At 42.0% G+C, this 15,285-nt stretch overlaps 2 protein-coding genes across 2 annotated transcripts in view; both read left to right on the top strand.

Annotated features, from left to right (window-relative positions):
- Positions 1 to 15,285, top strand: part of LOC148341659 (uncharacterized) — a 269,746-nt gene that overhangs the window by 140,541 nt on the left and 113,920 nt on the right. The window lies entirely within an intron of this gene.
- LOC148341661 (uncharacterized) lies at positions 2,228 to 6,631 on the top strand. The gene is made up of 2 exons (XM_088288536.1): positions 2,228 to 2,624; positions 4,291 to 6,631. The coding sequence occupies exons 1-2, from the start codon at positions 2,498 to 2,500 to the stop codon at positions 5,280 to 5,282; spliced, it is 1,119 nt and encodes a 372-aa protein (XP_088144662.1). The 5' UTR covers positions 2,228 to 2,497; the 3' UTR covers positions 5,283 to 6,631.

Genomic DNA, 15,285 nt, shown 5'->3' with positions numbered 1-15,285 from the left:
ATTGTTGGGACAGAAAAGCGACTGTCCTTAGCGAAGCCGGACCGAGATCTTACATTGTGGAAACAAAGGATGGACAAAGAGTGAGGAGGAACAGGAGGAGTCTTTTGAAGGTTCCCGGGGACGAGTGATGGGTCCAGCGACACTGAGGCGTCGATGCGCACGCCGAGCTTCCACGGCAAACCCCGTGTCGGTGCGCGTACCGCTTTAAGAAAGTCACGTGACCACTACGGGAATCGTGTCGACACGGCGGTCGCGCACCAAACTGTGTTTATAAGGAAGCGCATCTGTCAACAGGATGGACGCTCAAAACAAGCATCGAGTTATTGGCGCGTTACTCTGCGTTAAATATCCGCAAGATGGCAGACGTCACTGTTGATGCGCACTCAGAGGTGCAGCGCTATACGTCAGCAGGACACGTTGCACGTACGGAAGACCCGCTCTTATACCTTGTGCACACCGGCCTCTTCAGTGCCTTGTGGGAGGATCTGCTCAAAGGCGGGTGAAATTGCCTAAAAAAAAAAGATATAAATAGACTGAATAACAAAACGCTGGAGAAACTAATTTTTTTTAATAAAAATCTTTAATTCCAATGAGTCCATTGTCATTCACAACACTTTTACTTCTGCATTTAGACAGATTTTCACTTAATTTATCAACTGCGTCTCGAATATCAACGATTTTTTTATGAAAGTATGTATATGTAAAAATAATGTGAATGCAAATGCCTAATCAATGGAATTGGATAAAATTAGTTTGACAGATCAGAGTCTGATGACCCGGTCAAATTTTTCCTGCAAGTCCACCAGGTGTCAGTATTCAGCAACACAGTGTCAACACAGTGTCAATACAATGTGTTACTGTGTCAAAACGATACAGGATGCCTCAACTACCCATCACTACCGAGGACTGCAAGAAATCTTCTGATAAGGCTGAGGCTGCAAAGCAGGCGGATACATCGAAGGAGCACACCTCAACCACCAGCAATTTCTGGGATTACTGAACCTCTTCGAAGATCAACAAGAGTTAGACGACAACCGGACAGGCTGATTGAAAATGTTTAATGTTGTGTTATTGTTCCTAAAATGGTTGTAGAGCTGCTTGTTGTCATAAAAAAATGGGTAGATATTGATCAGAAGTGAAAATAACTGATAATAAAACAAAATTATTATAATAATAATAAAATTAAAAAAAATAATTTAAAAAAGTCATAGGCATTGTTTAACGTTTGAAAGGGAGATGTAATGATAGCAGTTATATCATTAGTCACTAGTTGGCAGTATTGCCTGACGTGTGTTTGGTTACCAGACGAACTCGTGTGTACACACATAGACGAGAATGCAAGTCAATAACTAAAGAGACACAAGCTTGCAGCATCACTGGACCTGCGTGACTTCTTAAGATAGAAGACAAAACTTTACAGTAACCATTGAAAAAACGGATAGTCACCATAATTTTTTTTTTTTAAAAAAACGTATCGTAAACATACTAAAGTTGTTGCTTTATGTTATTTACAAAGAATTTTTGTTTAAAATCCCCCTGGCTCTTCTTTTTGTCTTTTCTATATTATGTATGAATTAATAACTGTGTTTGGTTGTTAATGTTAATAAAGGTTTACACAAATAAAATCGACTTGACTTGACTTTTTTTTTTTTTACAAAAAACGTATGAGTAAATATTTATCATCTCATCAATATTTGCACCATAGAGTACTGAGTTTTGAGATCCTTACGATAATATTTCTCAAAATTATATTTCTTGTCAATTTAGCTTAGTTAAGGGATATTTTAATGACAATCTAACATCAATCTACAAAGACAGAAAACAAATTGGTGGTGGGGAGGGGCGAATCTTTTACTTCTTGGTAGGGGCGGGCGTGAAATAATTGAGAAGCACTACTAGTATATGCAGACATTATATTCATACAATCTTGCAGCCCGAGTGAACCACAGCATTGTTGCAAGTTTGGTAGGAGAAACGTAAACGTCCCACTGTTGTTCCAGCAGCGGCTACTCGGGGTATAGGCGGAAGTGACGTAAGAGCTGACGCGCAAATGTGGCGTTAATTTAGTTTTTTTTTTTTTTATCAACCGAATTAAAATATTATATAAAATATATATTAAAATAGAACAGCCAGGGTCAAAAACAAACGCAGAGGCAAAGGAATATATTTGAAAAATTCGTGCTTAAAGCATGACGTCATTAGCAAGCGCGCAGCTTCCGAAGGCCCGTCCACACCGGAACAAAAACACCCACTGCTAAATTCTTCTGATTTAGTGTGGAACTGACTGTAATTTTCTCAAAGGATGTCCAGTGCTACTCTAAAGGACGTCGACATAATTCATTCAGTCTTTGTGTCCCGATAACCTCATCTTTGCGCGTTGATGCTTTTCGGTGTAGTTAGCTTAGCTTGTTAGCTAGCTAGCCGCTAACGAAAAGAGGCACACGACTCATCGCCAAGCAGAGATCAAGTACGGATTTTTTGGAATTATCATTTGAAAATGTGTGCAAGAACGACGCCCAAGTACAAAGAGGAACTTTGTGGAATAAAAGAAGAAGAGAACGAGCAACATCTTCAACTGCTGGACGAAGGTTGCAACCAGCTTCGTGTTGTGCCACTCAAAGCAGGTTTGTACACGTTTTACTCTCATTTGCTTTGTCAAGAACGACATTGCATGCATCACAACAATAAGATGTTTGGGGAAATGCGTTCAAGGTTTTTGACGTTTTATTTTTAAATATTGCTTGTCGGCTTGCTAAATATTTGTTTATGCCAAATTAAATCAGTGCAGAAAATAAATGCCAAAGAATAACCAATAGTGGGGGGTGAACTCCATGTTTTTTTTCTCAGTTTAAAATTCGAACTGATTATTTAAGATTTTACATTTTCTGGTTTTTATATCTTGTTCAAGCAATGACTTAGGGAAGGAATTCTGCCTGACTCTAAAAAATGTGCACACTGCGGCGAAAACATCAATGGCGGTTAATCAATTTTAGTGGATAAAACGCAAAATATTACGTTTAAAAAAAACAAGTACGAATTGGTCTTATTTGTTTATTAACTTTTTACTGGATTGGTCGGGTGACAGTCAATGGACCTCGGGTGCGTAGTTTCACCCCATCCAAACATTTCAAATACATTAATGCATCCATCCAGGGTTGCACGGATCTCATCAGTGAACAAGCGCATGCTGCAAGGAATGCATCTGCATCTTTGGCTTACTATGGGCTTAAAAGGGAGAACGTCACAACCCCCTTTTCGACCAACAAGGCCAGGAACATTTAGTTCCTGGTAATAAAGTTCCTGTGGCCCAGGTGGTTTGCATCACCCCCACAACTCGTAATTCCTGGTAATTTATCCTAATGACAATGATGATGTCTCAGTGGGAGGTCTTGTGTTACTTTGTTACTCATTACTGACACCCTATGGCTGTTAAGCATCATTGCAGTTCCAAAATAATTCAGTGAACTCTTAAAATATTATGGTGTATCTTAGTCTAATTTTAATTCATATTGGATAACTTTTAAATATACATTATTCAAATATGTCAACATGAAAGTCAGAGTGAAAGTGTTGTTGCTTAATTTATGTGTAGGGATTTTGATTCTTCACACGTAATTTTGTTTAAAAATTTATTTAGAAACAGAAATTTTACAAAAAAAAAAATTAAAAAGGGGAATGTTGGAACGTACTAGCAGGCTAAATGTCATTTTGGGGAAAAAAAACCAAAACAAAAAACAAACATAAATCATGCAATAAATCGCGACTCTGATTCCAGGGCCCCTTTAATTCTTTTAGGTATACAGATTAGAATGGAAGCAAAAAGTACCCACGATGAAACCATCTCTAAATGCAAAATGAAAAATTTGTAAACATATTTCACTTGAAGGATTTCTATTCTATTAATGACATTATGTTGCGATGGCCCCCAGTGGTCTGCATCAATATTTTAGGGTCCCACAACAGGTGTTCCATCAGACGCACACAATAGCCTGTGTGTGCTAACTTCAGCTCGCTTCCTGAAACGTCTGTGACTATGTCAGGAATGAAATAGGGCATCGGCCGCAACGTGCTTCCTTTTTAAATGCTCGTTTATCACTGTTGTGCTGCTAAAAGGAGGTTTACATCGTCGGACGTAATTTTGTGAAATGCCCCCATGGTCCGGTCCAAGTTGGGGTCGCACGCATTGCTCCGTATGCGGCAGGCACAAGTCAAGGTAGCACGGTAGAAAATAAGAGTCGCCGCATGAGCTTTGATATGACCAAACCAAATTTGTCTTTTTGTGTCCTGCAGACGTCCGTGAAAACGATCTCCGTTCTGTGAAAGAGGAGCCAGACTTGACTCACATCAAAAAGGAGGAGGAGGATGAGGAGATCAACAAGTCACCAGTGAACGTTGTCCCAATAAAGACTGAAGATGTAAACAAGGATGAGAGTGAGGACAACAGAGGGGCGGAGCCTACAAGCAGCAGTTCAAGTCATCACGTGACAACAGAAGGTGATGAAGACCACTGGGCGCCATCACAAGCACATAATGAGGACACATTATCAGACGCTCATGACAATGATGATGATACTAATGATGATGATAATGGGCAAGCTAAAGGTGAAAGGGCATGTCACACTGACTCATTAACTTCAAAGCTGTCTTTAAAACCGCACACAAGAACACACAGTGGAGAAAAACAGTTTTCTTGCTCGGTTTGTGGCAAAAGCTTCCTGCATAAGTCAATGTTAACAATCCACACAAGAACACACAGTGGAGATAAACCTTTTTCATGCTCAGTTTGTGGAAAATGCTTCTCCCAAAAGGGAAATTTAAAAGAACACACAAGAACACACACTGGAGAAAAACCTTTTTCCTGCTCAGTTTGTGGCAAAAGCTTCTCTGGAAAGTCTAATTTAAGAAAACACACAACAATACATAGTGGAGAAAAACCTTTTTCTTGCTCAGTTTGTGGTAAAAGCTTTTCTCTAAAGTCACGATTAACAGAACATACAAAAACACACACTGCACCTCTTTCTTGCTTAGTTTGTGGTAAAAGCTTCTCCCAAAAGCCGCATTTAACAAGCCACACAAGAACTCACAGTGGAGAAAAACCTTTTTCCTGCTCAGTTTGTGGAAAATGCTTCTCTGAAAAGTCTACTTTAATTAAACACATAACAACACATAGTGGTGGCAAGCCATTCAGTTGCAGCGTTTGTGCTAAAAAATTCGCCACTAAACAGCTTGCTGCGAGACACGATTGTGATGGCGAGAATATAGGGCTGGGCGATATGACCTAAAATCAATATCGCGATAAATTGGGCAATTTTATCTTGATAACGATAAATGCACGATAAATTGCCCCTGAGGACCAAAATCAAAATAAATGCAGGAAATGCATATTAACTGATTTTTTTTATTGGCCAACTAGTTCACATTACTTTCAATGAAAAATAAAAGTACAAAAATCATTTGTATAAACATTCCAAATAGCTTGCTTTGCATGATTTGATCAATGTCACAAAGAACAGGGGAAAAAGGGTACCTCTCACAAAATCTTTTTCTGCAAATATATTGTGCCGAGATGCTGTAATGCCATTTGCAAAGGCCTAGATTTGTGTAAAGGTATCTTGTAAACAATCTAAATAATGCCATGTGCAAAGGCGCTAGTCGCCTGTAAACAAAATGCTAAATAGAATGGAAAAAAATGTCAATGGAATGCCAGTGCCAAATAAACAAGTGTGCTTCATTCGGAAAATGCCATCTCGAGTACTCCGGTGCGCAGTTGCCACTTGTCGTCAATGTCATGCACAGTCAGGCTCAAACAGGGATCCATGTTGCGACTCGACCACAAGTCGGATGTGAATGCAAAATGCTCGACATGTCTCTGCTCCCGTCCTGATGTTGTCCATATCGGGAAGTACGGTTTGCAACAAATATTTTCGTACCTCTTGTCGACTACTTTTATGAGGCGTTTAAATCTTGTGCGCTCCACTGTCGCTCGAGGAGCTACATCTTTAGCTATGTGCTAGGCCAGTGTTTTTCAACCTTTTTTGAGCCAAGGCACATTTTTTTCATTGAAAAAATCCCGCGGCACACTACCAGCTGAAAATGTGAAAAAAGTGTTTTTTAACATTGAAAAATGACCTATTAAAAGTCTTGAATATGAATCAAATAAACAAAGAATAAAGTATCGTAAAATCTTTCACATTTATACTCAGTGTGAAACCTGTGCCTGTTTGGATGAACACAGAGCTGATATATTGGCAGGAATCAAAGTATTAATTCCTCTGCCACGAGTGAGACTTTTTTTTATCTAGCCACAAGTTCAGCGACGTGGTAGCTAGCTTTAAGGGCTCTCTCGCTTACCTTTGCGGTTTTTCTCATGAAAGTTGCTTGTTTCTCCGTGTGTTCACTCAGGCGAACAAAATACGCCACATTTTTGTTTTGAAGTTGTAGTGTTTTTTCACAAGGTCTGACCTAGACAACTTATTTTATGGCCATGACAACTGTTGCTTTGAACTCCCCCAGGGCTTCCTGACCCCCCCTTTGACACGTAGATTGCCGCCCTGAGAGGCACGGGACTTTAGCCTTATCTAAGGGGGGTCAGGAAGCTGAACAGGGGTTATCTGCGTCCCGAGGAGGGTGTTTACAAAAGAGGGGTCTGGCGCCGGGAAGGCGCAACGGCGGGGAGTCTGTGCCCCGCAGCCACGGGGGGGCAGTTTGAGGGGCAGTTTGAGAGGCAGCAGGATAAAAATGAATATGCAACAAGCGAGAATTAGATATTCATGTCTTTTGTTTGTCTTCCCTATAAGAAGGGAAGGCGCGAGAGGGAGACACTTTTTTTTCTTTTGGGAACTTCTGACATCAGCTGAGATCAATAAACTCTTTTTCCAACCACCGGTGTCTGTCAGAAGTTTTTTCCATCACCAAACCAACCTTGCCCGGCAACCTGTCTGGAAGGGAGCTGAGCCAGACCCGCACATCAACAACGAAATTTACCACATTTTTGGCGTCACGAACAGGATTCGTGCTCCAGCGAGGGCCTCCGGGTGCTGGGGTGCAGGCGTTCAACAGCCGGCCGGCTGAACTAGAGGTGAGTTGCTTTTACTCACAATGGATGTTGGGCGCCTGTGTCTGAGCGGTCGGGGGTTCTGGGGCAGTTAAAGAGAGCTTGTGCGTGTGGGTCTGCTGGTTGGTTGGTCATGGAAAATGCTGTCCCTATGTCTTGGTTTTTAGAGTAGGAAAGGCCGCTGTAAGGATTAAGACATGAGAAAAGGTCAAAGTAACCGCACTATGCAAGAACATTAGAAAAAGTAGGAAAAAACTGATGAAAGAAACTAAGTAAATGGAGCCTTAGTGAGGGGACATGAGGTAACCCACTATGCAATAACATTAGGAAAGTATAAAAAAAAACTGAGGAAAGAAACTAAGTAAAGAGACTTGTGCGGGAGTGGTCAAAGAGATGAGAAACAAGAAGTGGATAGCTCCGAGACTGCTGTTGAAAAGCTAAGAAGCGAACTATGGATTATATAGTCGTGAAAGGCTTAGTTTGAGTACAGACCCTGGCCAGGGTGTAAATTTTTGCAGGAAATTATGAGCTGAAAAGACCACTAATGAGATAAGAGGTCTACGGAGGGTCTACGGAGCATCACCAACTTCCGTGGCAGCAGCACGACCTCTGTAGACCCGAGTGCATCGCTGGCAGAGGAGCTTAACTGCTTCTTCGCTCGCTTTGACTCGCCCCAACCGTCACACCCCCGCACTTCAAGCTCCAACTCCCCCCCACTCATCGTAGAGGAACACGATGTGAGGCGCGCGCTCCTGGCGGTCAACCCCAGGAAAGCTACTGGACCCGACGGAATACCAGGCAAGGTCCTCAGAGCATGTGCCCACCAACTGTCACATGTTTTCTGCAGGATCTTCAACCGCTCCCTGGCTCAGGCAGTCATCCCCTCCTGCTTGAAAACTTCCACCATTATTCCTGTCCCCAAAAAGTCACCAGCCGTCCACCTGAATGACTACCGTCCTGTTGCTCTCACACCAGTCATTATGAAGTGCTTCGAGAGGCTGGTTCTCCAGCACATCAGGGACTGCCTTCCTCCCACTCTGGACCCCTACCAGTTTGCATACCGGGCTAACAGATCCACTGAGGACGCCATCGACACTGCTCTGCATGTTGTGCTGGGCCACCTGGAACGACAGCAGAGCTATGCAAGGATGCTCTTTGTGGACTACAGCTCGGCATTCAACACGATCATCCCAGACATCCTCGTCGCCAAACTGGACACTCTCGGCCTCCCTGCCCTCACACGCATCTGGATTAAGGACTTTCTGACCAACAGACCCCAGACTGTGTTGCTCGGCCCCTACACGTCCTCCACCCTCATGCTGAGCACCGGTTCCCCCCAAGGATGCGTGCTGAGCCCTCTCCTGTACGCCCTCTACACCTACGACTGCAGCCCGGCCCACGGCAACAACACCATCGTCAAGTTTGCTGACGACACGACAGTGGTCGGTCTGATCTCGGAAGGTGACGAGACAGCCTACAGAGAGGAGGTAAAGAGACTGACAACTTGGTGCAAGGACAACAGACTGCACCTTAACTCTGCTAAAACAAAGGAGATTGTCGTCGACTTCAGGAGGAACAAGACGCTGCCGCCCCCCCTCTGCATCGAAGGCGTGTGTGTGGAGAGGGTCCACACGTTCAAGTTCCTGGGAGTACAGATCTCCGATGACCTTTCTTGGACTCACAACACCACAGCAGTGGTAAAGAAGGTCCGCCAACGTCTGCACTTCCTGAGAGTCCTCAGGAAATTCAACCTGGACAGGAAGCTGCTGCTGGCCTTCTACCACTCGTCCATCGAGAGCCTGCTGACGTACTGTGTCTCCACCTGGTACAGCGGCTGCACTGAGGCGGACAGAGTGAGGCTCCAGAGGACAGTCAAAACAGCGCAAAGGATTATTGGCTGCCCTCTCCCCCCACTGTCGGACATCTACACCGCCCGGTGCCTCAGAAGGGCTCTCAACATCGTCAATGACAATACCCACCCAAACTCACACCTGTTCGACCTGTTGCCCTCTGGCAGGCGCTACAGATGCATCAAATCAAGGACCAATAGACTGAGAAACAGTTTCTTTCCGAGAGCCATCTCCATACTGAACTCTCACACACACACGAGACCACCCTAACCTCGCAAAACAGCATTGTGATGTGTTTCTATATGCCCTATTCAGTACTGAATTCCATTGCACTGTCTTCTTTATTTATCTAATTTATATATTTGTCTGTATTATTGTTGTATTGCACTGGAGAGGGGAGCCCTCTAATCTCGTTGCACACTTGAGTACAATGACAATAAAGGGATTTCTATTCTATTCTATTCTATTCTATTTCTAAGAAGAGAAGATATGAAATAGAAGAGATGATGAGATGAGAAGTTTGGACAGTCTTGGAATGACAGAAATCCGCACAGAAGTAGAGACGCGCGCTATCACGTATCGTTTGGGCAAGCGAGGCATGGAGCGCATTTGAGGCACGAGACGCACTTCAGTGTTGACGGCGCGGAGCCAGGAGCTGTCGTCGTGGTCGATATGTTACGGAGGTTCCTTGTCAAGCCGGTTCGATTCCGCTGTTTGAGACATATCCGGTGATCAAATGCGCTCTGGTCAAGGCCACGCAAAATCAAGAACCTGGCTGCGGTCCACGTTTGGCTAAGGATGTACGCAGGGGTTTATGAAGTGATATGGGTACGTGGAAATTAGGCCTAATTAGGGGGTTTAATAATGGTATACCAGTATATGAATGATATGTGCACACAATAGAAATGTTTGAAAGTCTGCAGAAGTAATGATAATGATAGACAAGCGCTTTGAAAATCAATAGAGACGTACTGAGAATAATATTAACTATAATGTGATTGTATTAATATAAGGATGAAGAAAATAAGGATGGCAAAAATGATTGAATATAGGAAAATCCAAAACGCGCACACGTCCTTGCGCTGCGCGTGAACGCGTGCACGCGTGGCCGTTGGCCGCCAACCTTAGAGGGTTGTGTACATGTAATAGTTTCGAGAAAAATAGCCATCAAAACGAGAATTATCATAAGCCAAAATGAAATAGATTGAATTGTTGTCAGTTTATTTTTTGTGTCTGTTCTTTTCGTGAACATTGTCTTCTATGGAGTGGGCCCGTGTCTGTGTCTGTCTGCGTCTGTTTGTGTGTCAAAATGTGGGGAAAGAGTCATTAAATGGTTAAAGGGGTGCATAAAGAGATCGATAAGGAATGTTCTATCAAAATTGTGCTTTTAAAAACAAAAAATTTGAAATTTTAAGTGGTGTCAAACCTGAGGTGCGGGGGCAGAATTTGGTTCTCTAACTGAGAGGCAAGGTAGGTTGAGAAGGAAAAGCGTAAGTGAAATAGGATGAGCGGAAAGTTAAGAGGGGGTAGGAGATGACTGAGAGGTAAAGTAGGTTGGGCAGATGCCAGAAGGAAAGCGTAAGTGAATTGGAACGAGCGGAAAGTTTAGGGGGAAGGAGCTGTTGCCATTGGCTTGAGATTGCCTGCTCGTAAATTGGCAGGGAGGAGTGGCCGGTAAACTGGAGCCTTTGGTAGGGGGCGTAACCCCTCGTAACCCGGGGGCCGCGTGATCGGCGTATGAACAGTGAGGCGCCCCCCCTTCCCTTCTTTTTCTGCTGTGAGCGTCTAGGATAGGCTTGCACACGAGGGCGGCCAAGGAGAAGACGAGTAATTTACATAATTAATGAATGAAGGGTTGAGAACTTGTTTTAAGGAAGTGTACGATTGGGAAAATGAATGACGTTTGAAGGAATGAGGAAGTGCAAAATGAGGGGTTGAGAACTGTTTTAAGGAAGAACGAAAGAAAATTAATGCTTAATGAAGGGACTCAGTGAAATATTTTCTTGGCGGACAGTGAGAATGGTTAGAAAAAAGAATTTGGGGAAGTTGAGTAAGTTACGTGTGGTGTCAAGAGATTTAATTGGTCAGGGGCAGGAAAATGTTTGATAAATATGGCCAGAACCATACAGCACTACAGAAATACTAGAGTATACAACATGGAATTCCATCAATTGGAAAATGTAGTTACAAATAGGCTAGCCATAACTAATCACTTTTAATAAATAGAATGTTACTTAACATGTCTAAATATTTTAGCAGGCAGATCCAGCATCCTGCGTTCACCTCCTGTTTCTGACCCCAACAGAAGATGTCTTCGGCCTTTGCTTTGAGGTAGTGAACAACGAGGGGTGTCAAAGGGGGGAGATCAGCCTCCCCCACTGAGTTGGGTTCATGAAGCCCGAGTAGAAGAAGCAGAGTACAAATGGCTTGAGTGGGAAACTTAGAATATGTAATGGAAGTTGAGCTGTCTTCAATTTAGTCTGCAGGTGGCTGGACTGTTAAATCACTCAATCTAACTATACGAACTCTAGTAAGAGGAAACAATTTAACTATTCGTATAGGGCAACTGATTTATAAAATACTTGTGAGTTACATCTTAGAAGAGTAGCAGTCATATGGAATTAAATTAAAATAGAAGGAAAATATACACGTGGCGACAACTAACAGAGGGATTTAATGCAGCAGAGTTGGAAATTAGCCAGTGGTAAATTATAAATCACCAGATTTGATCAGATGATTAGGCGATACATTTCTATCAATACTTTCTCAGTTGACAGCGGCATGGGAAAAGGAAAATAAATAAATAAATAAATAAAAATAAAAAAGCAAAACGAAACAAACTGTTCATTTGAGGCATCATTAAAGGGGGGTATTGTAGGCTTCCCATAGTTAGCTAGACAGATTAATTCTTGAGGAAAAAGCATTCGTAGATTGATTAGGAATGAACAATTTGCAGCTCGAACAGTGAATTTGAATGACCACAAACATTTAGTCGGAGAAATCTTATAGGGGGTTACAAAACAGGAAGAAATTATATACATTTAACTACTGTAATTAAGATCATGTGACAACACCAAGGAATTACACACAGAAAACAATAAAATGAACTAGAAAAAGGGGAGGCATGAACGTAGTAAATTGACGTTGAGGAAATACAAATAATTAAATGAACGAGTAAGAAATCAAGACAAAACTAAATAGAGTTTGACAACCTGCAAGAGAGGTTCGGGATGACAACAGATGAGAAGATAAACACATGGATGTGGGAAGAAAAAAGAACAGTTGTAATCCAAGAGGTATTAAACAGAAGAACTTGAAGCTACAGCACAATTTAAGGTGTGAAGGTTTTTTAACAAGTGAAGCAAACAAAAGGGGGGATTTGAACCATGTTCTAGGATTATAGGTGTAATTTGGAAGGCTACGGGAATAACTTTAAACATACAATTCAATGTTCATTTTAGGATTAATTTGAGGAGATTAGAGCCAATGAGGAGGCGGAGCTATTTTCAAGGTAAATTAGGTCTTGCAATTGATATGCATCTAATCTATTGGACTACAATTAGTTGAAAAGGAGTTGGGGAAAGCAATAATACTGGTATTGGTGGATTGGAGCTGTTGATTGAAGAAAATTAGCTCTGATTCTGTGAAATGACTCATTTGCGTGTGATTGAAGGTTTTGTGAGAGGATGGAAATGTGTCAGTCACTAGTGCAGTGTGTGCGCGTGTGTGCGTGTGTGTGTGTGGGTGGCCACCATTAAAATACACTTAGACTATATATATTGAGAATGGGAGTCAATCAACCACGTGGGGGATTGTTTAATTGATAAAAGGTAGCATGCTTGAAGAGGCATGTGTGAAGATATTCAAGTTCATTGAGAGATGGAGATGATGTAATCAAGTTAAGAGGATAAATTCCTCTCACCTGGAACTATATACTGCATAAGCTGTGCGGTTCAACAAATGGGATACACCGACTGATCGGTGACGGTTCTTGACCAAATCTGTGTGGACGAATAATTTGGAAGTGGTACATCTTATGGCACCATTTGACAACCAAATTAGTCAAATGGAGAAGGCCTATTGCGGTAATAGTGCTGGACACAACTGTACCAGCTGTGAATGACTTTGGACTGTATGAGGGGTGACACAGATGTCGACTATGAGACGGAAATACTTGGACAGTGACCCTATATATGGCATTCGTGCCAGAGACTGAGACCAAAAGACAATTGTGACTTCGTGGAATGTTTGGTTTTTTAACTTTTTTTTTTTTCAGCTTGAATGCTCAGCCGTTGCTAAAGGAACAGACGCTGTGTTGGTTACATGATTTATGTTAATTTTGCAGGTTGTGGATCACCTTCTGAGAGGATGATATGCTATATTTGTTGATTTTTTAACCCTAACCCTTTATTTTTCATGTTTGATTGATTTTGTTGATGATGAATTCAGGCTGATTTACAGGATGGACGCTGCTGATTCCAGTGCCGAGATTATGTGGTGTTTGATTTGTATGATGTGGATTGTTGTCGTAAGTGGGTGTTTGTTTATTGAGGTGTGTTTTGTTAGAGCCGTTTCCATGTCAGGCAGGTTGCGGGAGCAGCTACTGGATGGGAAGTGATTTTGTTTGCGTAAGTTGTTTCCAGTTGTGTTTCAGCATTCAAGTGGGTGTCCATTCCAGAAGGAGAGACGGCTGGTCAACGAATTAAGTCTGGTTCGTCACGGGTAGGATGATCTGGAATCGCTGTTTTGTCGGTTTTTATTGTTATTTGTGTTGACACATGTGGGGCATGTGTCAAAGGGGGGAGATAGATGCAGTATTTTGTTCACATAATTGTTTTTGCCTGTAAAGATGTTTAAGTGTTAACAGGACATATCAACAATGATCATGCTGAGGTGAAAGAGTTGAAGATTGGGCCCAGCAGGAAGAATGCAAGCAGAGCGCTGGGGTCTCACCTCAATCTACTGTGGGACCAGGACGTCAGGCAGCCCCCACGCAGGAGATAAGGGGTGATAGTTATAAACCAGTGCAAGTTTCTTTGTAGTCAGAAGTGCCCCTTCTAAAAAAAACCATGTGTCCTTAGGCGATTGCATTATTAAACAGTGTCATCAGGTCATCAAAACAGCTAGCGCGTGTGCGTCGTAGTTTGCATTGAAAGATGCAGCATAAAATATATTAAAAATTTGGATAATAACTAAAGCAAATTTAGAATGATAAAAAGATAATTGGCTACAAAAACATTGGGGTGAAATTAACCTTCAATTCAAGTAGGGGTGTTTTAAAGAGAGAAATCCAAGATCTTAAAAGGATAAAGGCATGATGCGTAGAATCTGACTTGGCAATATGAAAAGCGCAAAAGCTAAAGTGACAAATTACGATTAACTATGAGAGAAAAACTATAATGTATTCAGTCTTGAGGAAGACTGAATGCAGTAAAATTGCAATAAGAAGGATAATAAACCGGCCTAGAGTGTCACAATGTACTGGAAACATAAGTTTGGGATTGCCCCTGAGAGTGAAATTCCTCTCTGAACCCCTCCTTTTTACGACCGGCAGCAACTAATGAAACAGCGATACTGATAAGAGATGCAATTGGGCTAAAACAGAACACGCAAGGTTAGAGGTCATGCCAAACAAAATACGTCTAATGTTGCAGGCTTCAGTTTGGTGACGGTTGTACTGAGGTAATTCAATGAATGGAACGGCATTTTGAGATATAAATTATATGGGAATATGACGAATTGTCATGTTATTAGGGGACTTTTGATATACAGTAAAGTAGAAATTTTAACTTGCAGATAATCCAGTTTAAAGGCTAGTGACTCATTGGTTGAGGAAAACGGGGTCATATAAGAGTTAGCTGAAAAAGAATAGCTAAATTATGGTTGATGTGTTCATGGGAATTAAAAGGGAATAATAAATAGAAGACAAAACCAATTGGCATCGGAATAGGTAAAATATGATGAGGATACCTATTGGGAGAAATAATTTAGGTTTGGATGATTAATAGCCAGGAATTTTTGTTTTTAAAAGACAGGCCTTTAGGGGATTCAACATAATTTAAAATAATTTATAGATGACACGTGCTGTTAATTGTGAGTTGATTACATCTAGTCATGGTTATGAGGGATTAGGTTAGTGAGCTCTTATGGGAGACAGGTTGCCAGGGCGAGACGTGAATGGATTGAAACTTCCGCCAGTGACCCGTCCAATAGTGTCATCACCACACAGCTGTTCCAGGTGGCCGTCCTTAAGGGCGTGCCCCTTCCCGTTGCTGATGTCATGCGAAACAGTCCGTCAATGAGAAACTGCTAATCGGTTTGAGTAGTGCACACATTTTTGCGTCAATTTGCACGACATCAATGAAAGGAAATATTGTCTTG

The sequence above is a fragment of the Idiotropiscis lumnitzeri genome, chromosome 2, assembly GCF_059441095.1.
Source record: "Idiotropiscis lumnitzeri isolate Australia: NSW breed Sydney's pygmy pipehorse chromosome 2, RoL_Ilum_1.0, whole genome shotgun sequence".
In the NCBI taxonomy this organism is placed as follows: domain Eukaryota; kingdom Metazoa; phylum Chordata; class Actinopteri; order Syngnathiformes; family Syngnathidae; genus Idiotropiscis; species Idiotropiscis lumnitzeri.
Note: the sequence above shows the minus strand (reverse complement) of the source record. Positions and strands in the feature narration are given on the sequence as shown.

What these genes read in the sequence shown, in the direction of transcription:
- LOC148341661 (XM_088288536.1), top strand. Translation starts at nt 2,498, where the DNA reads ATGTGTGCAAGAACGACGCCCAAGTACAAAGAGGAACTTTGTGGAATA. An exon ending in TGTTGTGCCACTCAAAGCAG is followed by an intron (nt 2,625 to 4,290) that starts GTTTGTACACGT and finishes TGTGTCCTGCAG; the next exon opens with ACGTCCGTGAAAACGATCTC.